Source organism: Malus domestica, chromosome 17 (genome assembly GCF_042453785.1).
Source record: "Malus domestica chromosome 17, GDT2T_hap1".
NCBI classification, from domain to species: domain Eukaryota; kingdom Viridiplantae; phylum Streptophyta; class Magnoliopsida; order Rosales; family Rosaceae; genus Malus; species Malus domestica.
In genome coordinates, this window is record NC_091677.1 from 10,717,382 (window position 1) to 10,744,108 (window position 26,727).

General features: G+C 34.6%; 2 protein-coding genes and 1 long non-coding RNA gene across 6 annotated transcripts; 1 reads left to right on the forward strand and 2 right to left on the reverse strand.

Annotated features, from left to right (window-relative positions):
• Positions 1 to 35: 35 nt before the first annotated feature.
• Positions 36 to 11,278, reverse strand: LOC139187436 (uncharacterized). 2 transcript variants are annotated; one of them, XM_070817611.1, is made up of 8 exons: positions 11,186 to 11,278; positions 10,796 to 11,082; positions 9,124 to 9,597; positions 8,587 to 8,733; positions 8,404 to 8,505; positions 1,547 to 1,627; positions 1,017 to 1,447; positions 36 to 759 (listed from the first exon to the last, which is right to left on the reverse strand). In XM_070817611.1, exons 2-8 carry the CDS (start codon positions 11,073 to 11,075, stop codon positions 151 to 153), a joined length of 2,124 nt encoding a protein of 707 aa, XP_070673712.1. In that variant the 5' UTR covers positions 11,076 to 11,082; positions 11,186 to 11,278; the 3' UTR covers positions 36 to 150. The 2 variants fall into 2 exon arrangements, with proteins under 2 accessions (XP_070673712.1, XP_028952869.1); XM_029097036.2 differs by lacking the exon at positions 11,186 to 11,278 and having other exon boundaries at positions 10,796 to 11,133.
• LOC103417204 (uncharacterized) lies at positions 5,823 to 8,913 on the forward strand. Of its 2 annotated transcripts, XR_011578369.1 has the most exons (5): positions 5,832 to 6,011; positions 6,105 to 6,221; positions 6,435 to 6,476; positions 6,941 to 6,974; positions 8,610 to 8,913. It is a non-coding gene; the product is annotated as an uncharacterized lncRNA (long non-coding RNA). The 2 variants fall into 2 exon arrangements; XR_526498.4 differs by lacking the exon at positions 8,610 to 8,913 and having other exon boundaries at positions 5,823 to 6,011; positions 6,941 to 7,158.
• A 9,836-nt stretch (positions 11,279 to 21,114) lies between the features above and the next one.
• On the reverse strand, positions 21,115 to 24,177 carry LOC108169876 (uncharacterized). 2 transcript variants are annotated; one of them, XM_070817612.1, is made up of 3 exons: positions 24,085 to 24,177; positions 23,906 to 23,987; positions 21,115 to 21,712 (listed from the first exon to the last, which is right to left on the reverse strand). In XM_070817612.1, the coding sequence occupies exons 2-3, from the start codon at positions 23,970 to 23,972 to the stop codon at positions 21,210 to 21,212; spliced, it is 570 nt and encodes a 189-aa protein (XP_070673713.1). In that variant the 5' UTR covers positions 23,973 to 23,987; positions 24,085 to 24,177; the 3' UTR covers positions 21,115 to 21,209. The 2 variants fall into 2 exon arrangements, with proteins under 2 accessions (XP_070673713.1, XP_028953738.1); XM_029097905.2 differs by having other exon boundaries at positions 23,906 to 24,003; positions 24,085 to 24,151.
• Between the last annotated feature and the right edge of the window lie 2,550 nt (positions 24,178 to 26,727).

Sequence of the window (26,727 nt, forward strand, 5' to 3'; positions counted from 1 at the left end):
TAGTAGTGTTCCTCTTCATTTGTAAATGAGAGGTTCTACATATACCACCAATTTATTTCTTAATATATAATCCATCGAATTAGTTACACCTCTAATTTTGGAATCTCACATAAACAGATACAATAAGAAATATAAAATAATGAAATACCTTTACAACCAACGTTTCACATTCCTATTAAATATTCCTTTTCCGTAAGTAGAAACGGTAATTCTAACTAGGAGGGGGAATTGCATCCCAGCAAATAAAGTGACTGGAACACTTGAAAGAAGTATGGTCGGAATCACAATCCAAGAATGTCCACGAACTATAATTAGAAGGGCAGCGGAAAACGCAACCATCATGGTTGCAATAGCGAAAAAGAGAGTGGCAAGACCAATTATCATTTTTGTGGGTAAGGATTTCAGGAAATCATCTTCTGCGAAACGTGACGTGAGAATTCCAAGAAACGTCAATGTTGCAGTCGTGGAAGAAAAGAGTGATATAGCATCTGAAATTATAAATAACATAAACAATTTTTCATCGATGAATGTGGGAAAACCGGTATCTCCATTTCCTCCAGGAATTGTGATTACTGCAGCAAACATGATGGTGATAATAAGAGCACCTACAACAGTGTAAGAAGTTGCCGTCTCTTTCATCCATTTTTCTCCTTCCTTTAGCAATTCACTGTGATTCTTTGTAAATAGTTCCCTTGGTTTCAAATTTTCATTGAAGTTCATACACTCAAGAAACTTAGGAGGTACAATAGTCTCTACTTCCTGCATTGCATTGAACAACTACTGATATATGAGAGCATAAAATATAATTTTCTATAATCTTTGTTATATTAGGGTTAACTACATTTTACACTCCAAGATCTGAACATGGTATTCAAAATTGATCACAATGTTTCAATTTTAACATTTACGTATTAAAGGCTTTAAGATTGTGTTAATTTTACAACTTCTTTTAGATTGTGTAAGTACTGTAATATAGGCAAAGTAATTAAGAACTATGCTGAGTGAGAAATTCTAACCTTGTACCATTGTAGTTCACGCTGCATTTGCAATGCTGCACCTGGAATATGATTACGTTGTGCAGATGGGGACAACAACCCAGCTATATGTAGCATGTTATTATTATGCTCATCGGCAAGATTTGTGATAGTGTCTTTCGTAGATATCCCATATATAAGGTTATAAATCTTTTCTTGACGACATTCGATGGCAACGTGAAATAAGCCCCTTGACCTGTCATCTCCGAACATCAGAAGTTCAGGATTTGCTTTACACATATGAGTAACAAACTCCACGTTCCCCCTCCTAACAGCTAGGAAGATTGCCGAACGCACAAAGGGATAACTCATTTGTTGCATATCGAAATCTTTATTTATCTCTTCGCAGATGAGCTTTAAAAATGCAAGTGAGCCGACATGGACAATCTTCATTTCATATATGCGTTTGATTCCTGAGTTGACATTTAAAACCCAAATGTTTAAGACATAAACTAATTTGGATAATTGATTTGAATTCAAATCTACAACAAATAAAATTGTTACTAGCATACCAAGTATCTCAACGATTTTCGAAACAAGCCCTTCCTTTTGTTTTTCTGAATGGGAAACAAGTCGTTCCATTAAACCTCCCACTGCAATGGAAAAAATGTTGGTGAAACTTATGGAGCATATTGTTAGATGTACGACCGACCTAATGGAACTTGCATAATGGAAAATGAGATTATATTCACACATTTCAAATTACTTCTCCCACATTCTTTTAATTTTTTAATATTTTTCTATCAGGTGTTAGTGGTGTGTAGAAAATATTAAAAAATTAAAAAAATGTGAAAGAAGTAATTTGAAGTATGTGAATATAATCTCTCTAATGGACATCCAAGGTGTGTAGACCAAGAGTGGGTTTCATAACCCTAGCGGTGCCACTTCGCCCAACAGTCAACTTTTCAGTCAACATGCTACAAGTCTCGTTCTGTAGTACCACTAAATTTAGAGGTGTGCTATCCACACACTCTATTTTACTTTTTACACATCCCTTGATAATTTATGTCCGTTGATCTTCTTCAATTCATCCGATCCGACGGCCGAAAATTAAAAATGTATGTGAAACGTAAAATGAGATGTGTGGATATCACATCCCTAAATATAATAGTCGTTGGACTTCAAATGGTCATTTGACCTTTGGTTGGTCGCAAGACATTTTAGTCATTCGCACATTTAAGTTCTCATTTCCTCAATAGTGTGTTGTCACGGGCAACATGCACACCGATTTGCGTGCAAGTGAGGACCATATCACAATTTGCGTGTTATAAAGGTAACCACATAAACGTGTTGTGCTCATAGAACGTTGAATTATTTTCTTAGGCATTGATACTATCTGAGTGCTTCTATCTACGTGCTACCAAGTGTTGATAAATAGCTTTGGACTTTAGGTGAGTGATTTAAGTTATTATTATTTGTTATAGGTCTAATTTACTGAACTGTATTTAGGACTAGAGAGGAAGAGGGCCGGCGGCAAGAGAAAGAAGAGAGAAATGTAATTCTGAGGTATGTTGTATGCCTTTATTTATAGTATTATGGTAAGTTAAATCCTTATTCTAATAGGATTACAAATCTTATAGGATATTAACTATTAAAATGAATATTCAAAGATATTCCTATATACAATAGAATTTACACAATCACATTGCTAATCTAATAGGACTGCAACATCATCATCATCATCATCATCATCATCATTATTATTATTTATTTTAATAAATGATATTATCTACACTAAGGAGAAGGTGGTGGACTAGGCCTCACAATGAACTAGTAATAAGGTGGTTCAAATTTGTCTTTGACAAGAATTGACTCTAAGACCTCTCACTTACAAGTGAAGAGGAATACTACTAGACCGTAGTACCAAGTGACACATAAATATTTAAATATATTATATGATATTGCTACTGGTACTTTTAATTAGTCATGATCTTTTATGAAAGGGTAATGCTATCTATACACTTCTTTTTTACCTCACACACACACCTCTTAATTTTCAACCGTCAGATCGAATGAATTGAAGAAGATCAAATGACAGAAAATAACAAGAGGTGTATATGACGTAAAAATGAGTGTGCAGATAGCACCGCCCAAATTTTTCATACAAAAAAAATGGCCCTTGGGTACAAATTAAGGACACAAATGAGGAATTCGTGTCTCTTTGAACATCAAATAGGGTGGATTAATGTCTAGTCAATAATGGGCACCCCATATTGTGTCCAATGTGAAAAGATGAACACAAAACACTAATGGGCACGGACCGTGCGAAGAGAGACATGTGTCCGTTGGCTTGACAACTTTTTGATAAAACATAGATACGAAAGACTTTTTGTGTCTATAAATAGGATTTATAAGCACAATGACATTGTGCCCATCTTTATAATAATGAAACTGTATTAACTAAATATTATAAAACGTGTGACAAAAATGGTTTTATTGTGTTTACACTTTACAGAAGCTTAGCAATAACATGTATGTTTCTCATGGTTTATACACTATTACAAACTTCTCTTCTATCTCCAAACTTCCCTGGGCAATTTTTTTATGAAGCCCAAATTTTTTTTCACGAAGGCTAAATAGCCAATATGGTCCTTGAGATTTGCATAACTCATCACTTTGGTTCCTAACATTTCAAATTAATAAAAGTGGTCCTTGAGATTGTCCACCATTCATCATTTTGGTCCCGTTAAAAACTCCGTTAAGTGTCCCGGAGCTCTTGGCTGGAAGTTTGGTCAATTTTCAAAGCTTCGTAACTTAATCGTTTCTTAACCAAATTCGACCCATAATATATCAAAATGAAGATAGGAAAGTGTAGAATAAGATTATACCTATTTGAAAGCCCAATGGCTGCCGGAGATGGCTGGAAAATAGCCTCAAAGTTGACAGGTCCGAGGGAAAACTGGAAAACTTGCCGGAAACTGGGTAAACTTTAAACATTCATAACTTCTTCAATACTAAACGAAATCAAGTGATTCAAAAACGAAAATCATACTTCTCGACGAGATGAAGAGAACGGTATCTTTTTAGATGGATAAATCGCCTTGGTTTGGCCAAAAAAGGGCTCGAAAGTGGCTAACTTGAGACCAAGACAGCCACTTTCGAGCCGTTTTCCGGCCAAACCACGGAGAGTTAGCTATCGAAAAAGGTACCATTCTCTTCGTCTCATCAAGAAGTATGATTTTCGTTTTTGAATCACTTGATTTCATAGAAGTTATGAACGTTCAAAGTTTACCCAGTTTCCGACGAGTTTTCCAATTTTCCCTCGAACCAGTCAACTTTGAGGCTATTTTCTGCCCATCTCCGGCTGCCATTGGGCTTCCAAATAGGTATAATCTTATTCTACACTTTCCTATCTTTATTTTGATATATTATGAGTCGAATTTGGTTAAGAAACGATTGAGTTACGAAGCTTTGAAAATTACCCAAACTTCCGGCCAAGAGCTCCGAAACACTTAGTGGAGTTTTTAACGGAATGATCAAAATGATGGATGGTGGACAATCTCAGGGACCACTTTTATTGATTTGAAATGTTAGGGACCAAAGTGATGAGTTATACAAATCTCAGGGACCATTTTGGTTATTTAGCCTTTCACGAACCAGGAGCCTCTACAACTCCAACCTCATGATAAAATACGGAGTTTTGTGCTATTTAATTTAGTATATTTAAATAAAAGTTAATTTTTTTGCCCTAGTTTATTTATTTTTTTTTTATTTTTGAAAGAAAAATATTAACTACATTAAGAAAGTAGGGGAGTGCGTTAAGCCTCATAATGAGTTAACAATAATGTGGTTCGAAGTCGCATTTGACGATAATTAAACTCATACCTTTCACTTACAAGTCAAAACAAATACCACTAGACTGTAATACTAAGTAGTGACTTAACATTTAGTGTATTTAAATAATATGTAATTTTTGTGCCCTAAGATTTGTTATTATTTAAATAAAATTACTTTTTGAATTATCTGCACTGTGCACTTTTTACATTTCATATGGCATGTATAAAAATATAGATTGCCGTTTAACCCCTAAACTATTGTGTCAATTGAAATTGACCCCCATGATTTTTTTTTTGGTAAATTAACCCCCAAAACTATTTTAAATCAGCCAATTAACCCCTCATCGTTAGATTTGAAAAAATTCATCTACTTTGCTGTTAGATTTGAGGGTAAATTCGTCTTCTTAACGGTTAGATTTTAGGGTAGAAGAGATAAAGGGGATGACAAATAAAAAGACAATTTTACCCTCAAATTTAACGGCAGAGTAGATGATTTTTTTTTTTTTCAAATGTAATGGTAAGAGGTTAATTGATGGAAATGAATTCTCTCTGTATCCATCAAGTCTGGAGATTCGGATCATTAAAATTTGATCTAACGGCTACAAATAGGGCCCCATTTTAAAAGTTATAATAACTTTTAAAGTGGGCCCCTCTTTATAGCCGTTTGATCAAATTTTAATGGTCCGGATCTCCGGACTTGGTGAATTAGGAGGAAGGGATCCAGAGAGGATCCCTTTCCTTAATTGACTTATTTAAAATAGCTAGGGGGTTAATTTACCATAAAAATAATTCATGGGATCAATTTTAACTGGTACAATAGTTTAGGGGTCAAACGGTAGTTTGCTCATAAAGATATCATGCCTTTTGTGTAAACTACAATTTAAAAAAAATATGAAAAATAAAAAAGAAACTGTTATTAGCACTTTAAAAGTCTCATTATGTACTCTTCATAAATGTATTTTTTTCTAACTATAAAAAATTTGAAATGCCAAATAAGTTTTAAGAGTGGTAATAACAATTTTCAATAAAAAAAAAGGTGATTAATCCTCTCTGTCCTCCCTCCCTCCCCTCTTCGTCTCTCCTCCCTACCGTATCCTCGCTCCCTCTTCTCTTTCACGCAACGGAGCTGTCGTCCAGCGGTCACCAACGACCGTCAAATGACATCTCCAGAATCTCTTTCCGTCCTCTTTCCAAACCACAGGTTAGTTTCTACAAATTCGTAGCCGAATTTCCTTAATTTCAGATCTAAGAAACGTAAGGATTTTGATCGGCTTTTGTTTTGTGTGTTTTGCAGGTATGGGAGCGGCATACGGGACGATGAAGACCGGAGTTGGAGTGGCGACGATGGGTGTGATGAGGCCAGAGCTGGTGATGAAGTCGATCGTGCCGGTGGTTGTAGCGCGAGTTTTGGGTATTTCCGCATTTTCAATCTCGATTTTACACTACTTCAATTTGATTTAGAATTTTTTTTTGTTGTTTTGCTATTTTAATCTGTCACTGGTTGTATAGATTGCAATACAACATCAATTGGATTGTTGAAGAGTCAAGTTTTCTTGGTGTAATTACTGTTATAACTAGATGCTAAGAGTGTGAACATTGATTTGATGCTTGTATATATATGCAGGTGGAGCGAAGGTGAAAGCTGACGAAGATGTTCCACAGAGAGGTAAGTTCTTTATCTATTTTCAATATATTGTTCTTAATTAGCTCATCGCGTTTTCTTTCGACTATGTCCTGTAAAAGCTTTATTTTTCAATTCATAAAAAGTTATGGGACTCTTAAAAGTTATAGGCAAGAAGGGAATGAGGTCCAACGCCTGCGAGCAATGCATTGAGTTTTCTTGGTAGTAATGCATTTTTTTTTGGTTTTGTTTTGGCCCTTGAACATCACTGGAATATGTGGTAGTTGATATCATATCTCTTCGAAGGGATTTGGCCTTACTTCTGCTGAGGGTGTCGATATCATATCTTTTCAACTGTTTCTTAATTTAAGTTTTTATTTTTTTAATGGGTTAAACAGCTAACGATGAGGATTGAATTTTTAAGTAGAGTACTTATTTATAGGAAGCAGGGTCTTAGAGAAAATTGTAGTAAATTCAAATTCATTATTGTTATTTTCCTTTTTTCACAGGTTCCTGAAGCTTATGATCGGCCTCTCTTCTCAGGTATTGATGTAACTTCATTTTAATGCAGTATGATGCTTTTAGAGATTGTTTTGGCCAAACAATTTCTCTGTGCACACTAATAAACTATATCAATTTCTCTGTGCACAAATAAACTTTACTAAGCTTAGAGATTGTTTAGGCTGAATAATTTTTCTTTAATTTATAATGTTGATTTCTTGTTTGAGTTTCACATGTGATTGATCTATCAAGAACAGAAACCGAGGTGCTCCTATTGGTCACGATTTGAAAGTTGTGTGTATAGTTCTGTCCTATTGGTGCTTAACTCTTTGAGCGCAAATAGTCATATCGTGCCCTCTCATCAAATGGCACACCCATAGAGGGCACGTATAATAGTTTAGTTGCTGCACTTGCTACTATTGATATATGGCACATACGTTGGTGCCCTTTGACCTCATAGGGGCACAAATAACTTTTTGTGCACAGTGGCCATATTTTTTGTGGTGAAATGAGATATCTATGCGTATTTCAATTGTTTGTGAACTGAGAGCTAGAGGGTCAATAACATAGTGTCACAAGGTTAGGTGATAGTAAGTCTGCACCGTGTAGCATTGGAATACATGACATCATACCTGGTAAATCCGTATTGTGCGATGACTATATACATGAATAATTATGTATCATGTAGCAATGAAGTGCATGGGATGTTGACTTAGTATATTCGTATTAAGAGATCACTACGTATGGGATCATAACCTAGTAAAGTCGCATGTGCGATCAATATTTTCGAAAGATGATTGTGGCGTGGTGAATCCAAATTATGCAATCATCTTCTCTAGTCAGTAAGTGCTATAAAGTCCAAAAGTGTAATCATGACATGATAAATTCGCCAGCAGCCCAAGTGCTGCCAGGTTAAAGGTCGTACCCAGTGCACAAGGCTCCCGTTTTACGCAGGGTCTGGGAGAGGTGAATGTCGGCTAGCCTTACCCCCATTTATGGAGAGGCTGCTCCCAAGTCTCGAACCCGAGACCTACCGCTCATGGGCTTTATTGTGTGAATTTTCATACTGGGTTTTATTGTGTGAATTCTCTATGCAAACCCTGAATTTTAGAAGTAAGGAATTTTTGAGAATTCAAGGAATGCTTATCTCCTAAATTATAAATATTCTTGGAGTCCTATTTTAGGTAGGATTAGGCTTTGTCTATTATGGACTACAATCGCCGTCCTGGTTGCCTACTAGGGTTCATGTCTATAAATAGTCAAGTCAAACAGGGAAAACGGTAATTAAGTGGCAAATTTGTCATCTATGTGAGTTGTAATTGAGACCTCTTACGTACGAATAAAGAGAAATATCATATATTCCCTTGGTTAAAGTTAAGCAGGAATTTGAAGTGGATAACCCAAATTAGATCGTACCATTTATACAACATTTTTAGCGTGTTAATGATGGGAGAGGAAGGGGATAACAAACCTGAGCGAAATAAACTCCCTCCGTTATTAGCTTGGGGATTTTCTTCATTTTGAACAGTTACACAGATATGATTGATGCGAGGAGGAGGTTGTATATATAGACCTATCAAGACAAGAAAATATGTCATATAAAAGTGAAAGCAAATAATTAAGAGAAACAGAAGGGAGTATGTGGTACACTAACAGTCATAAACCCATTGTTGCCAGAAATTGAGCTCCGCACCGCTCAGGAATGAAGGGTTTGCTGCCAAAGCATGTAAAGGACTGAACGATCCGCGGTCCAAAGTAACGGCTAATTTTGGGCAACGTTGAATTAAATCCCATGGGACATCTGTTTATTTTTAATGTTACGAAATTTCCAGAAATAATTAGTTTGCTATAGTAATTTGTAACTATGGGAAAAAAGAGTAAACTGTAGCTAGAATAAGCTATTTATTTTTCAAGTTGTGAATTGATAACTATTTTGTAATCACCTTTTTAATTTGAAAACCAAAAACTTGTTTGATAACTATATTTAGTTTTCAAGTTTCAAAAAAATAAAAATTGAAGGCTATTTTTTTTTTTTTTTTTAGTTTTCTAACTTATAATTTCAGTTTTTTTTTTTTTTTTGGAAATTTGAAAGCAGTTTACCAAACAACTGAAATGATTATCAAACGAACTCTTAAATTTCATTTTTGTAGTCCTCAACAGCATGTTATTACTCATATTTAAAAACTTTTACCATATTCTTTGGATGCAAAACAACTGGAGATTATGGAAGCGCCATGAGGTCCTTTGTCTGGCATTAAATCGTCAAGTGGAGTGACGGAGTAGAGATATCGAGCCATATGCCATTGACCTTTCAAATAAGCATCCACAATTGGAAGCTCGTTGAAAGCATTGGGAATGCTGAGTAATTTTTGGTTCTTTGTTACCATGCATTGAGCCATTTCGATAATCCCTTTAGTTGCAGCAATAGCAAGAGCTGTGCGACCTGCTGATTTTATTTCCAAGTCGTCCTCATCCATCAACGACACCAATTCTTTGACAATATCCACATGCCCAGCTTCAACTGCAATGTGAAGAGCTGTCTTCCCATAAAATGGATGTCTTACTCCTACTGCCTCCGGGTGTTGGATGTAAAAGTCCTTTGCAGTTTCCCAACGACCAGCTTGCACAGCCTCAAAGAAAGGTTTGTACTGACTATATTCAAGTCCTGTCAAAATTTATCTTGTTTTGTTATTATTAATTACCCCATACTTGTTTAGTTTTATGCATGAACATTTCTGTAGTTAAAAACTTCAATCATAGAAACGATGGAAGATAATGTTTTGGGTTCCTTGTTATTTAACTTTTTAATCAAGTTATATGAAATTATATGACAACTAGAAAAATTATATGGGATCATTGTGATTAACACTCCAAAGTGTTAGGAAAATAGAGCACTGAAATTTAATCACAAAGAAAACCAAGAAATCATTCATGCCATTAATTAAATACACAGTTTAAATATGTTCAAACAAGGTTTTTTAGCCAAAATGAGCCTTGAGATTTGCAAACTTTGATCCCTGAGATTTGAAATCAAAGGAAGTGAGTCCCTGAAATTGTGCATCATCAATCATTTTGGTTATTTGGTGAAAAATCATGTTAAATAAGGATCAAAATGACAAAAATACCTTCAATTTAATAAACAATAGGTCAAAATGATTTGACAAAATTTGAGGATATTTTTATCATTTATCCTTATTTTATGGAGATTTTTCACGGAATGATCAAAATGATTGTTTGTGGATAAATTCAAAGACAAATTCAATTGATTTCAAATCTCAAGGACCAAAATGAGGAGTTATGCAAATCTCCATGACCATTTTGGCTAAAAAGCCTTCAAACAATAAAAAATAATGCTAAATGCACATGAATATGGTTACAAATATATGAAATTTATGGTAAAATTAGACATTATATGTCCTTGAGATGATTTGCATTTTACAACAATGCTCATCATTTTAAATTTTCATCATTTTCATTGAAGGCAACCGATATCGATACATCCATCGATATTTCTATAAATTTATATATTGATCTTCCACATATATCAATATTTTTAAACACTAGATGATACGCAAACGTGGTCTAAAAATATAGTAGGGTACTGCTAGAGAGACCAAATTTGTACACTAAATGATTTGGATGTTGATGATTGGATTATTATTAAGTATTGATTAACGTACTTATTTTCTATTTGTGAAACATGATTTGGTTTGCAAATTTAGTTAAAAAAAATTAATTTCCCTAACATTATGCAATATAATATTATAGCATTTTCTAAAGAAAAAAATATAGACGATTATTTAATTAGATAATGAAATAGGAAATGATTATTATTTTTTGTCTTTTGGCAAGGAGAGATGCACCTTGTGGCCTTGTGCTTGTATTGGGCACTGATGGATGTAATGATGGCTCCGACACACCTGGCCCTGTGCTTGTATTGGGCACTGATTGACAAAATGATAGCTCCGACACACTTTGTGGTATATTCCAAACACCTCGTGGACATGTGCTTGTATTGGGCACTGATGGATGTAATGATGGCTCCAACACACCTTGTGGCCCTGTGTTTGTATTGGGCACCGATGGATGTAATGATGGCTCCCAAACACGTTGTGGCATGTTCTGCCAAACACCTTGTGCCATGTTCAACCTATGATTCATTGGAGCATATCATATCATATCATGTATCATACATATTATCTAAACAGACAAAAAATTAGCAATGAAATTAAAGTAGTCTAATTACTACTTACGGATTGAAAGGAATGGAAGCCAACAAACTGCAGCTAGTTAGTTATTAAACTCTTGTAAGCAAGCAAATAAGCAATGAAATAAAGGCTTGCATTGGCAAACTAATAAGAAGAAAATGGGGGAGAGTGGAAAGGGAAGCTACTTAAAAGTGAAGAGGTGTATGGGCTGCTTTTCCTCGAATATTACGGATCAACTGGACACGCAACCTCTACTTAATATTGGTATCATATTCCTACGTACATGCAAAGTTGGGCAAAGCCTTGTGATTGACTGAAGAGGATTTAATAAGCAAGCCCACACAAAGGTCGGAGTAATCAAATGTAACCAATACAAAAGAATAAAAACAAAAGGGGGCAAAAGCACGCTTTAGAAAGTCAGGAAAGAACGAACAGGGAGGTGATTTGAACCCAGAGACCTTACGATTATTCCTTTAGTAATTTTGGGGTTACTGGCAATCTATTTGTCTGTTTGTTTAAAAATATTATCTCAGTAACTAGTGATCAAGGAACGTATGGTTATTTATTTTTAGATTTGATATTAAGAATGAAGAATAAATAGGTATGCTTTTAGTGTTTTAACCTCTACTCTTAGTATCACATTGGGAAGTGACCAAGGGGTTGAGACTCTAGTATTTTTACTCATGTCATACATTCTTAGTCGAAAGTTGACCCATAGAGTTAATTAGTCCTATTTTTATGTAACAATGACTTATTTAAACTAAGATTAGTAAAGGATTTAGTACTAAACTTGTCATCCACAAGAGTCAAGTGAAGAGGAATACCACTAAATTGTATCTCCAATCTAAGATTTAAAGGTTAAAAATTATGAAGTCGTATTTGACTCTAAGTGTGGTGGTGCAAGTTATTTTATAAACAATGCATATGAATCAAATTTGACTTGTAACTTTTAACTCTTGTAAATTGGAAGGAGTCTAATCAAATTTAGAGAGAAAATATAATTTTTGTATCTTATGTGGTGAGGATCTAACATTTAGAGCTATATCAAATGTCAAATATGATTTTGCACTTGAATTATATATGAATATAACCTTTCCAGTACATTAGAGATGTCTTATAGTTTTATTAAGTGAGCTGCATTTCCCCCTAGATTTGGCGGATCTCATCTCAACACTGATTTGCTGCATTACGCGAGCTTCTCTCTGATTGAAGACTATGAGTCATACATTATTAGGTGTCATTTCAACATGTGTTTAATTAGTGAACGAGTGATTAGCTTAAGAGTTAATCTTGTTGTACAAGGGTATTCTTGTACTATTCATTAAGTTGAAAACAAATCAGTTACTAAGAAATACGAGCGATTTATTCTTCTCTAAGTTTTCATTTCTTTCTTCTTTTTTTGTGATGCTTCTTCTTCTCTGTTACTGTTATGGTGGTATTAAAGAGCCAGTCTTGCTTGTGCATTTGATTATGAAGATTTTGCAATTGCACTCCAAGTATCATGTTCTTCAAGCTCCCAAACCTACTGTCACACACGTTAATGATAAAAACTAGTTTTTTTTCATGAATTGAACATGAAATTGAAGTTTGGAGGCACCACATGAGGAATGGCATATTATATAGCTAGTAAACCATAAGACAATTTTCAGTACGTTTTGATTTATTTAAAGAAATATATTTAAAGTTTGATCTACACCCAGCATTGTATTGGCTAGAACATACTTGTCCAACTGATGGTCCGACCAAAATAAAACCCGGTCTAGCCTGTATGTTTGGGTTGGCTAGGCCGAAAATTTTCAGCCCAACAACCTCTAATGTGGTGGACATCAAATGTTGCTTAATTATGTGGTGTATGATGCATGGAGCCCTGGTAGTACAAATCATCCTCACCCTACATTGTTAATGTAAATGCTTTTTTTTCGCATTTCTTGGTTACAAACTTACAGTAATGGGGTGGTCAATCGTGGACTCACATTTCTTGGTTGAGCTACAGTGGGCTGATTTGGCACGGAATCTGGTTGACCTGGTCTTGTCCTTATTTATCTGGAAGGATATACATAATCTGACTGTTTTCTGCTGAAATTCAGATTAAATAAATAAAATTGTTTGCAGAAAATAACAAAACCATGCACAGGGAATGTTGAATAAAATTTTATAATCTATCATATTGTCTTTTGCTGGAGGCTGTTTGGTTTATGTGTTTGGAAGGAGGCAAATCCATTTTTTAATTTTGAACTTCTAAAGTTCCGAGAGCATCTCTAGTAGAGTCTTTAAATAGGGACAAACACTAATAAAATGAGTATAAAACAAATATAGACATAAAATGAATCTTTGTAGGGTGTACTCAATTGAGAATTTGAGATACTTTAATAGATTTATAAAGAGTAATGCTATTCATACCATGTTTTGTACCACATTTTCATACCATCTTATGTGACATCTGATGTAGACAGCCACATCATTTGAATTAATTAGATTTTTAAATTTAGTTCATTATTTAATAAACTAATAATTAAGAAAAACTAGTTAATTAAATTATGATTGTGGTATGAGGAGTCTTTCTCCTTCCTTTCCTTGTGTTTTGCAAATTTTTCAAATGATGTGGCTGTCCACATCAGATGCCACCTAAGGTAGGATAGAAATGTGATATAAAAACATGATATGAATATCATTACTCATTTATAAATCCATAGATTTTTATGAGTTTAATTGATTTGTAGAAATTACATATAAAATTTTGATTCAATTCCCTCAAAATCACATGGGGAGAGGTGAGATTTGTAGATGCTTAAAATACACTACGAAATCTCTCAAATTCCCTCTAATTTCTCAAGTTTCTCAAATTCTTTAAAATCAATTTCTAATTGAATATACCTGGAATGTTATAAACTTCTTTAAAATCCTAATTGAATACATATGGATTTCTAAGAATTTTAATAAATTATCTTAAAATTCTAATTGAATACACTTTGAATTTCAGAGAATCACTTAAAATTCTGATTGAATACCCTAGATTCATCAAAAGAATTAAAATCCCTCAAAATCTGAATTGAATACACTCCCCTTCAATGGGTTGGAAAAAAAATCCCTAAAATATAGGGACTCATCAAATACTTGATGTATATAGCCCCATGTAAGAATTGAAATGGGGGATGGAAAAGTTGGTAATGCAAGAATATCTACGTTTAGATGCCGGTAAAATGGCTGGGAAGTAAATATATCCATTGCAAACTGCGAAGCAACAACTTGCACTTTGAAAAACAATCTTTATATGTTACTGATGTCTATACGAATTGTGGGTGTCATAACAATTTGGAATTTAGCCAATGGTAGTATGTCATTTTTCCCCCAACATGTCAATCCCCAGTCAGCCTTGCGAGAATTTTTTATTGTGACCAGAATACGGAGAGTACATCACATGTTTTTATATAAGTGGTGAGAAATTTTATTTTTTAAGTTATTAACTTTTTAACACACATATCCTACTATTTATATAATAACACGTGGTATACCACCCTGTGTACCGGTCACATTGAAAAATTTCTCTACCCTTGCCATCCAATAGATCCACCCCTTTTCCCCCACTCATTGGTTTGGTGATAAAATATTCTCTCCATATTTTTTTTCTTTTCCTTTGTTATCTATATGCCAAAATGGATATTTGTAAACAAATAGTAATAAAAATTTCTATCACTATCAGTACTAGAAACGAAGTAATACATACAAAGTAACATATGAGAATAAGGTGAGGCTAAGGGAGTAAAATACCCAACACTTAGCCTCGATGGGAACTCGGCATGCCTGTTGAGGGAGGGGAAGTGAGGGAGGAAAGTGGATTTGATATCTAATTTCTAATCGGAGACCGAGCATATGGTGGGATGGAGATAATGTATCACAGCTAAGGAGGGAGCGAGGGAAATTAGAAGAATGTAAAAGCAGGGAAAAATGCCGGATAAAGGGTATAAAGCATATGATAGTTGAGACTCGACTCAAGGAAAAATGAAATTAATCTCAAGAAAGAGTGAGATTATCTAAATTTGACCCCTTGGGTGGCGGCAACATAGATAATGAGACTGATTTGCCCTGATAATCAATTAAACGAACTACAAAAGATAATGGAAGCACTGTGCGTCTAATGGGAGATTGCATGTGATTTTTTTTTTTTGGAAGGAAAGGATAGTGGATTTCATTCATAAAACTGTGAAACAGAGTAACAAGAGGAACTATACAATAGGGGAAGTATCCGCAACTAGTATATAAGTGATTTTAAAAGTAAGGAATTTGTGAGAATTCAAGCAATGCTTATCTCCTATACTAAATTCTTGTGGGGAAAGGAAAAATTATTGATTTGAGTTTTAATTGTAAATATTCTTGGAGTCATATTTCAGGTAGGATTAGGATTTGTCTATTATGGGCTCCAACCTCCATCATGGCTGCCTACTAGGGTTCATGTCTATAAATAGTCAAGTCAAACAGGAAAAACGATAATCACCACTTACGTCTTAGAACCCTCTCAAGTTCATAATTTCTCTCAAACTAATTTTTTGACTTAGGCATCAGAGGCCCTTTGGTGTACACATTCCCTCCTTTTTTAGGTGTTTGTCAATTAGATTAATGCTGTTTCTTGTTTTGTAGGTGAAATTTCGTCAATTCAACTGTACGAAATTTGAATCCATAGTGGTGGAGATGATGGTAACATGGGTGAGGGTGTGGTTAACAATAATGGTGGTGGCAATGGTGATTATGAGGTAGTAGGATTGATAATGGTGGAGATGGAGAAATTTTTCTAGGAGCCGGGAACTCCACATAAGATTGATAGCTGGTGTACCCGAGCAATAAGAGATGGACACATGACTATTAACATTTTTTCTTTAAATACATATGAACACGTAATCCAAAACCAAGAAAACTTCCGACAAACGTTAAGCATTCACCACCTCTTTCCTTTCCACCGTCGATGGCATCATTGGACACACCCCAAATCCCGACGACATCATCGGAATAAAAAGCCTCACCGGCTTCTTCCTCTTTGAATCAGAGAAACTCTGTCAAGCTACCGCTGATGAAGAATACTCGTCCGTCCTCGGTTTCGTCCTTGCTCCGATGGCCTTCCACTGCCCTTTTATGGAGACACCAATCAGTTGAGAAATTAAAGGAAAAAAAATTGCATTTTCTTAAAAAGTCATTGCAATCTGCCGCCATGTGTTCCTCTTAAAACCCAAAACATTCATACTATGCATAAATGCATGAATGTTTGAAATTGTAAAAAACCCAGCTCAAAAAAAAAAAAAAAAAAAAATCGAGCAAAAAGCTAAAGGGAATTGAGAAGATCTGTGCAGAGGCCATGACGGCCGTTATCTTCTCAGTTATCGAGCCCACCGTTTTGGAAGTCACAGAAATTGTTTTAATTGAAAAAGAAAGCAGGCCACATGCCTGCCTGTAGTTGGCTTGGTACTCCAGGTCAGGTTGGGTACCCGGTACCCTGAAAAATTTCTCGTGGAGATGATGGAGGTGGTTGTGGTCGTGGTGGCCCAGTGATGGGATGGTGCTGGTGATGATAGGTGTAGGATCTGGTGGCAATGATGCCTGGTAGTGGAAAAATCTCTCCAAATTCCGTAAGATAGTGAGAGATATATTAGTCATAATAATTAGGGTAAATCTCATTTTATTACTTTTAAGTTTCGTGGTTTTCAATATTTGGTACATGAAGTTTTTTTCGTCCTAGAGTTGTGTTAATTTTGGGATAGTCTCGTACATCCGTTTGTCTGGCTATTATTAAGTCTCTCGTTAACTGATGATGTGACACTCATATGGATAATGACTAAGCGTCACGTGTCATTAAATAGTTCACGTAAAAATTAAAGATTCAAAAAAATAATTATATAAAGAAAAGTATAAAATAAAAAAAAAATAAAAAACCCAAATCCCATTTGTCTTCCCCAGAATCCCATCCATGCCGACCCTCCCACTAGACCTGGCATTTTTCACCCGACCCGTTAACCCGACCCGATCCGACCCGACCTGTTAAAATTAGTATTCGGGTAGGTGATAAACGGATCGGGTGGTTAACGGGTCAACCCGTTAAATAACGGGTCATTTTGGGTGAACCGCGAAACCCGTTAACCACCCGTTAAGACCCATTATTGAGGACTTTTGTGTAATTTCGTTTTCCTGGGAATTAGGATTTTCTCTCTGAATCGGTGTTTGTTTCTCGGGAAAATTGTGTGGTTTTGCAGGAGGTAAAATGTCGACGGCCGATTTGATTCTGAGACCTGAGTGTGGTGGATGTAAAACGACCAAGGATTTATACGGAAGCAATTGCAAGCACTTGACTCTGTGCGACGACTGTGGCAAACAAATGGCACTGTGCGGCGCCGTCGTCACTCGCTTAATTCAAGTTCTCTCTCTCTCTCTCTCTCTCTCTCTCTCTCTCTCTCTCTCTCTCTATATATATATATATATGTATATATATGTAAACATTAATTGATGTATTTGTTCCGAAATAGGAATATAATGTATATATATATGTATATATATATACATATATGTATATATATATATATATTTGATATGTATTTATATGTAAACATTAATTGCCGTTTCGCGAGTATCTTTTGGAGATTGTGTTGCTATAGCTAATAACCACTATAAACTTGTGAGTTGTTTTGTGCCCGATTGTATCAGCATATGCACACAAACCGAATGAAGGAAGGAGGTGGCTAGCACAAGCACTAGAATGCTAAGAACGGGTGTAATTGATTGGGATGAAATGTGTATAAAATAAAAATAAAAAAAATAAAAAAAAGGTTAACGGGTGAAACGGGTTGAAACGGATGACCCGTTAGCTTAACGGGTTGGGTTCGGGTGACCCGTTAAGCTTAACGGGTTGGGTTCGGATGACCCGTTAGCTTAACGGATCGGGTTGAACCCGATCCAAACCCAATAAACCCGACCCGTTTACAGGTCTACCTCCCACCCCCCCCCCAACACTCTTCGAGTCGACAAGGAGGTGAAAGACAGAGAGAGAGGGGAGGGTTTCGGAATTTCCATTGATGATCGATGTTGACAAGGAGGTGAAAGACAGAGAGAGAGGGGAGGGTTTCGGAATTTCCATTGATGATCGATGTCGAAGATGAAGCACCTACTGCGAAAGCTTCACATTGGCGGCGGACTCAATGAGCATATAGGGTTCTGAATTTTCTCGCATTTAACGACTTAGCGTGTGTGAATTGGAATGAATTAGGTTTTCTGTGAACTTAGGATCTCAATTTCTATGCTTCTATGGTTTGTCATTTTCTTTCGGGATCATTTTCTAGCTAGGGGGAGATGGTACTAGTGAATTGTGGAATGCTTTGTATTGCTTATGGTGACATTTTCGTAACAATTTCATGTTGAATCATTCTGTTAGTTATGTAAGGTGGGTGCTTCTTGGTAGTTTCGTTACCTAATAATGTCGTAAGATTGGTAAATTCGGTACAAGGATTTGGGTTCTCTTCGAGTGAGGGAGAGTGTTGAAAGAGAATGAGATAGTTGGGGAGAGAGAGTGGTGCGAGAGAAAGAGTGTTAGGGGGTGGGAGAAGGAGTTGGTGATGGAGGGTGGGAGGGTGGCACAGGTGGGGATTCTGGGGAAGACAAAGGGGATTTGGGCTTTGTATTTTTAACTTTTATTTAAATAATTATTTTTTTGAATTTTTAATTTTCACGTGGACCCTTAATAAATGTGATGTAAGTCATTGTTCACATGGACGTCACGTCATCAGTTAACGGGAGACTTAACATCCAGACTAACAGATGTATGAGATTATCCTGAAATTAACACCTTAGGTGACGAAAAAAACTTCATGTATCAAATGTTGAAAACCACAAAACTTGATGGTAGTAAACTGAGATTTACCCTAATGATTAAGTGTCAAACTCGTCATTTATGTGAGTTAAAACTGAGACATCTCAGATACAAATGAAGATAAATATTATGTACTTCTTCGGTAAAGTTAAGCAAGAAGTGGATAACCCAAATTAGATCGTACCATTTATACAAAATTTCTAACTTGTTAATGATCGGAGAGGAAGGGAATAACAAACCTAAGCGAATTAAACTCCTGTTATTAGCTTGGGAATTTTCTTCATTTGAACAGTCACACAAATATGATTGATGCGAGGAGGAGGTTGTATGTCTATGCCTATCAAGACAAGAAAATATGTCGTATAAAAGTGAAAGCAAATAATTAATAGAAAGAGAAGGAAGAATGTGGTACACTAACTGTCATAAATCCATTGTTGCCAAAAATTGAGTTTCGCTCCGCTCGGGAATGAAGAAGCCTGCCCAGCCAAAGCTTCTAAAGGGGAAAACTTTAAGCGGTCCAAAGTAAAGGCCAATTTTGGTCAACGCTGAATTAAATCTCATGAGATATCTGTTTATTTTTTAAGTTACAAATTTTTAGAAAAAAATAGTTTGTTGTAGTAATTTGTAGTTATGGGAAAAAAGAGTAAATTGTAGCTAGTGTTTAAAATATTAGTATTGGTGGAAATATCGATAGACAAATTTGTGGAAATATCGATGGATATAACATATATCAAATACCGATGTTGATTGCATTCGATGAAAATGATGGAAATTTGCTCAAAAACATGAAAATTTAAAATTATTTTTAGGAAATGTCATATGAAGCCACAACACACGTATAAATCAAGAATAACGATTAGATACTGTGTAAACAATAAGTATGTGATATATGTGAAGAAAAACTTCCTTATAATGACAAGTAATAAAATAAAGTATTTCACTAGAAAGAATAAATTATACATAACTTAATTGAAATTATCGTCATGAAATGAGCACAAGTTTTATTGAAGTAAACTAATACCATAAAGAAAGAAGTTTAAAAAAAATAAATAATGCATAGGATCATGGATATTTCCTGCAAACACTGAATATTTCCTGAAAATATCGTGAAAATTAACTGATTTCTAAAAATATCGTGGATATGGGGTGAAGTTTTCCATATCGTTCCCTGAATTTTTGGATATTCTCGTGGAAATATCGAGTATATCCAGGATATTTCAAACATTGACTGTAGCTAGAATAAGCTATTTATTTTTCAAGTTACAAATTGATAACCATTTTATTTTCAGTTTTTGTAATCACGTTTTTTGTCACATCCCGGCTCGGGTTCCACCATATCCCGGCCCCTTCCACCACCGTAGCACGATATTGTCCGCTTTGGGCTTACCATTCCCTCACGATTTTGTTTTTGGGAACTCACAAGCAACTTCCCAGTGGGTCACCCATCCTGGGAGTGCTCTGGCCTCCTTCTCGCCTAACTTCGGAGTTTCTACGAAACCCGCAGCCAGTGAGCTCCCAAAAAGCATCGTGCTATGTAGGGATGGGAATATACATTTAAGAATCACTCCCTTGGGCGATGTGGGATGTCACATTTTTAATTTGAAAGCTAAAAACTCGTTTGATGACTACTTTTAGTTTTCAAGTTTCAAAAAAAAATAAAAGGTCTAATTGGATTATTAGTTCCCGTGGTAATATGATAGTCGGAAGATAGCCCATGTGGTTAAAAAATTAGGATTTAAGCCTCTATGGTGAAGTCTATTAGGATTTAAGCTCAAAATTGAAAATTCCGTCAACTCTCCATTAATTATTAGTATGTGAGCCACACATATGAGAGCAAAACAAAACTCTCTGTTAATTGTTTGCACGTGAAGCTTACATATGAGGCTAACTTTATCTTTTTAGCCTCACATTGGGCTTCATGTGCTAACAATTAACGTAGAGCTTAAAATTTTCAATTTTGGGCCTAAATCTCAATAAACTTCACCACAGGACTTGCATCCTAATTTTTTTACCATATGAGCAATTTTCCAACTACCCTATAACCACGGAAACTGTTAATCCAATTAAGCTATAATAAAAAGTGAAAGCTACTTTTTTTAGTTTTAACACTTTGAATTTCAGTTTTTTTTCTTTTTCTTTTTAATTTGAAAGTAATTTACCAAACAACTAAAATGATTATTAAATGAACTCTTAATTTTTATTTTTGTAGTCCTCAACTACGTGTCATTACTCATATTTAAAACTCTTACCAAATTCTTTGGATGAAAAAGATTCGGTGATTATTGTAGCGCCGTTAGGTCCTTTGTCTGGCATTAAATCTTCAATTGGAGTGACGGAGTAGAGATATCGAGCCATATGCCAACGACAATTTAAATAAGCTTTCACAACTGGGAGCGAGTTGTTTGAATCGGGAATGCTGAGTAATTTTTTGTTCTTTGGTACCATGCATTCAGCCATTTCGGTAATCCCTTTACTTGCAGCAATAGCAAGAGCTGTCCGATCACCTAATGTTTCTTGTAATTCCAAGTCTTCCTCTTCCATCAACGACACCAATTCTTTGACAAGATCCACATGCCCAGCATCAACTGCAATGTGAAGAGCTGTCTTACCAGAATATGGAATTCTTGCTCTTACTGCCTCCGGATGTTGGTTGTGAAAATCCTTTGCAGTTTCCCAATCACCAGCTTGCACAGCCTCAAAGAAAGGTTTATACTGACTATATTCGAATCCTGTCAAATTTATCTTGTTTTGTTATTGTTAATTTCCTCGTAGGGTAAATCGCCAAAATGGTCTCTGAGATTTGCATAACTCATCACTTTGGCCCCTGAGATTCCAAAACGATAAAAGTGGTCTCTGAGATTTTCCACCATCCATCATTTTGGTCATTCCGTTAAAAACTCCGTTAAGTGTCCTGGATGAAGTTTTGGCAATTTTCAAAGCTTCGTAACTCAATCGTTTCTTAACCAAATTAGACCCATATATAACAAAATGAAGATAGGAAAGTATAGAATAAGATTATACATATTTCAAAGCCCAATGATTGCCGGAGATAGCCGGAAAATAGCCTCAAAGTTGACTGGTCCGAGTGAAAACTTGAAAACTCGCCGGAAACTGGATAAAATTTAAACGTTCATAACTTCTTCAATACTCAACGAAATCAAGTGATTCAAAAATGAAAATCATACTTCTCAACGAGACGAAGAGAATGATACCTTTTTTTTTTTTTTTTTATGGCTAACTCGCCATGGTTTGGCCGGAAAATGGCTCGAAAGTAGACCAAGACAGCTACTTTCGAGCCGTTTTCGGCCAAACTACAGAGATTTAGCCATAAAAAAAGGTTCCATTCTCTTTGTCTCATCGAGAAGTATGATTTTTGTTTTTAAATCACTTGATTTCGTTGAGTATTGAAGAAGTTATGAACATTTAAAGTTTACCCAGTTTCCGACGAGTTTTCAAGTTTTCACTCGAACCAGTCAACTTTGAGGCTATTTTCCGGCCATCTCCAGCAATCATTGGGCTTTTAAATATATATAATCTTATTCTACACTTTCCTATCTTCATTTTGATATATTATGAGTCTAATTTGGTTAAGAAACGATTGAGTTACGAAGCTTTGAAAATTGCCCAAACTTCCTCTAGAACACTTAACGGAGTTTTTAACGGAACCAAAATGATGGATAGTGGAAAATCTCACTTTTATCGTTTTGGAATCTCAGGGACCAAAGTAATGAGTTATGAAAATCTCAGGGACCATTGTGGCGATTTACCGTTTCTCCATACTTCAGTTTTATGCATGAACATTTCTGTAGTTAAACTTCAATATTAGAAACGATGGAAGATAATGTTATGGGTTCCTTGTTATTTAACTTTTTAATCAAGTTATATGGAATTATATGATAATTATATATAATTATATGGGATCATTGTAATTTTTTTTTAGAACAAACGATATTATCTTCATTAAAGGGATAGGTGGGCTTAGCCTTACAATAAGTTAGCAATAATGTGATTCAAATTCGTCTTTAGTGATAATCGAATCTAAGACCTCTCATTAGAAATGAAGAGGATCATTGTAATTAACACTCCAAAGTATTGAAATAGAGCACTATGTTTGTTTAATCACAAAGAAAACCAAGAAATTGTTCATGCCATTAATTACAGCACTGATATGTAAATGCACATGAATGTGAATATGGTTACAACTATATGAATATGGTTACAACTATATGAAATTTATGGTAAAATTAGACATTATATGTCCTTGAGATCATTTACATTTTACTACAATGCTCATGGTATGGTATCTCCATGAATATGAATATGGTTACAAATATATGAAATTTGTGGTAAAATTAGACATTATATAGTAATAATGTTATGACCAAACCAATTTTATAAGTATAGGAAGATTATTACTCAATAAAGGTGTATTTAAAAAATAAAAAAGACTTAGTTATCCTTAATGAAAGGTAATATTTAATATAATTACCTAATTAAATGTGTTGGATTGGATTTTTCTGTTGATGTTGTTCTCGTTTGAATTAAGTTATGTATTATGTGAAGATTATATGAATTGTAGATTACTGGGATAAGATTCAGTAAAAAAAATTAGTGGGATTATGACTCCTTGAGTCTCTTATCTGTGTAAAAGATGAACATGTTATATAGTATTTAATCATTTAATTTTTATTAATACATGTATTGTGGTTTGATATGACATACCTTAAAGTGTAATTTCAAATTTCCACGTTTTTTTGGCAAATTTTCATCATTTTCGTTGAAGGCAACTGATATTGATATTAATATATCTATTGATATCTCTATAAATTTGAGTATCGATATTTCTACCGATATCAATATTTAAACACTGAATGATACACAAATGTAGTATAAAAATAAGTACCGTGGTCTCCGGAACACACCTGTGCTTGTATTGGACACTGATGGATGTAACACGCGTGACATGGCCGCCCAAACACCTTGTGCCATGGTCTCCCAAACACCCTTTGCCATGTTCAACCTGTGATCCCGTTGGAGCATATCATATTCTAAATAAACAAAAAATTAGCAATGGAATTAAAGTAGTCTAATTACTACTTACGTATTGAAATGGATCGAAGCCAACAAACTGCAGCTAGCCAGTTATTAAAAACTAGTAAGTATGCAAATAAGCAACGAAATGCTTCCCGCGGGGGGGGGGGGGGGGAGGAAGGTGTGGTTTGTGGGGTGGGAATTATGGCGGAGGCAGGTGATGGAGTCGATTATTGGGAGTGATGTTATGGAGGTTGGCATTAGATTGGTGGTGGAATCGGATTCGAAGGGATTGATTCAGATGCTTAACAAGGAGGTCACGGCTGATGTGACTTTAGAAATTTATCTCCAAGACATTTGGAGGATGGTGAGCTTATTCCAGTTGGTAAGGTTCTCTTTACCCCTCAGCAATGCAATCGTGCAGCCCATTTGGTGGAGATGTACATCGTTAAGCATGGCGGGAGATTTGGTTGGGATAAGTTAGGTCCAGAGTTTCTTTTTAATATTTTAGCAAAAGATGCAAATGTACCTGTTCATATTTAATTCAATAAAATTCTCTCTTTCGACAACAAAAAATAAATAAATAAATCCTTGCATTGGCAAACTAATAAAGATGAACTGGACACGCAAACCTCCACTTAATCTTGGTATCATATTCCTACCTAAAAGGTCGAAGGAGTAATCGAATGTAACCAATACAAAAGAATAAAATAAAAAGGAGCAATATTCACGCTTAGAATTTAGAAAGTCAGGAAAGAAAGAAAAGGAGGTGACTTGAGTCCAGAGACTTCACGATTATGCATTTAGTTAGACCCAGAAGTTTCTGACACGACACGAAAACGATACAAAAATAACGGGTTTCATGTCAATACGATAACTAATCGGATCATTATCAGATGACCAGTTAATAACGGATTTTTAATAGGTATACACATGGGTAACCCATTTCGACCCGTTAAGAAAAAAAATATTTTGATAATTTTAAAGTTTAATTACTAAAAGATTTATTATAAAATACAATAGCCATATTAATATACAATATATTCTATATTAAATATATAGTTTTGTATTATTATTCTATATAGTTAAAAAAAATGTTTTAGTCATTATTTATTTTTATTATGAGAGTTCTTTATTATCATTACTAGGATAAATTTTACTTAACATGTTGTTGTCCAAAATTAAAATAAACTAGTATAGTATTTGTATAGGTAAGAACTAAGAAGACATACATACAAGTATGAAAAATGTGAAAGAATATATAAACACTCGTGATTCATGATTATTCCTCAACAAGTAGATAATGATTACACTCACATTATCGTTTAGATTTTTAAAATCCTCCAAACCCTCATGAATAATGTTTTTTATTTGAGGGAAAAATTAATAAAATTAATAATAATTATTGTAGAAGTGTAAAAAATGTAAAAAAAAAAATACAATCACTCATAGTGACAAGCTTTACAACTTTCATGAAGGGGTCAGTTTCGAAATACAACAATATAATCCATAAACTTTAAATTTATATTTAACCGGCAATTGTCATTTACGCTTTATTCTTCTTTCTGAATTTTATTTTTAAAATTTTATTTTTTTGAAAACATGATCATCTGGCGGATGTAAGAAGATGAAAGGTTCAGATCTTTGATATCACGTTTCGATATTTACAGTTAACTAAAATATGAGTCGATGTCATATAGTTTATAGAAACTTTATAAACATCAAGCAATATTTTCACTAACCGTAAAACTCTGAATATAATATCAACGATCCAAACCATTCATCTTCATGTATCCTCTAATAGATCATGTTTTCTAAAAAGAAAATATGAAAAAGCAAATGTTGATGAGAACAATGAAGCGTAAATCTGAATATTTTCACTAATCGTAAAACTCTGAATATAATATCAACGATCCAAACCGTTCATCTTCCTGCATCCTCTAATAGATCATGTTTTCTAAAAAGAAAATCTGAAAAAGCAAATGTTGATGAGAACAATGAAGCGTAAATGTAAACAACAATCAACGGTTAAATTTTGATCTATGATTTATATGATTATAGTGGTAAATTTCAAAGTTAAGCTTTTCATGAAAGTTGTAAAGCTTGTCATTACGAGCGTTTATATATATTTTTTTCTATATTTTTTACACTTCTACATTAATTAAAAAACTATTAAAGACTTTACTTAAATAACAATCATAAGATAAATGAGAGTAAATCTGTACCGTTAGATTCTATTTCACTTATATTATTAGAACTTTTTTGGATGAAAAAAATCCCTTCTTTATTCCAATATTTTCCAATTTTACCATTTGATCAATTTAGGTAAGCGAAAATATACTTAAAAGAAAAATGCATTTTTATGCTTTGGATGTGATAATATGGTATGTATATACTTATTTAGTATTATGTTTTTCATTTGATTATTTATTGGTTTAAAATATATATATTTTTAATGGGTAACGGATCGGGTCATATTACCCGTTAATATTATCAGGTCGATTTTGGGTCATGTCATTTTACCCGTTTATTTTAATGGGTGTTACACGATACGACCTGTTAAGATATCGGGTATGACACGAACACATAAAACACAACACGAATGTCAGGTCTTCATTTAGTATTCTTGGGGTTATTGGCAATCTGTTTGTTAGTGATCAATGTATGGTTATTTTATTTTTAGATTTGATATTAAAAATAGAGAATAAATGGA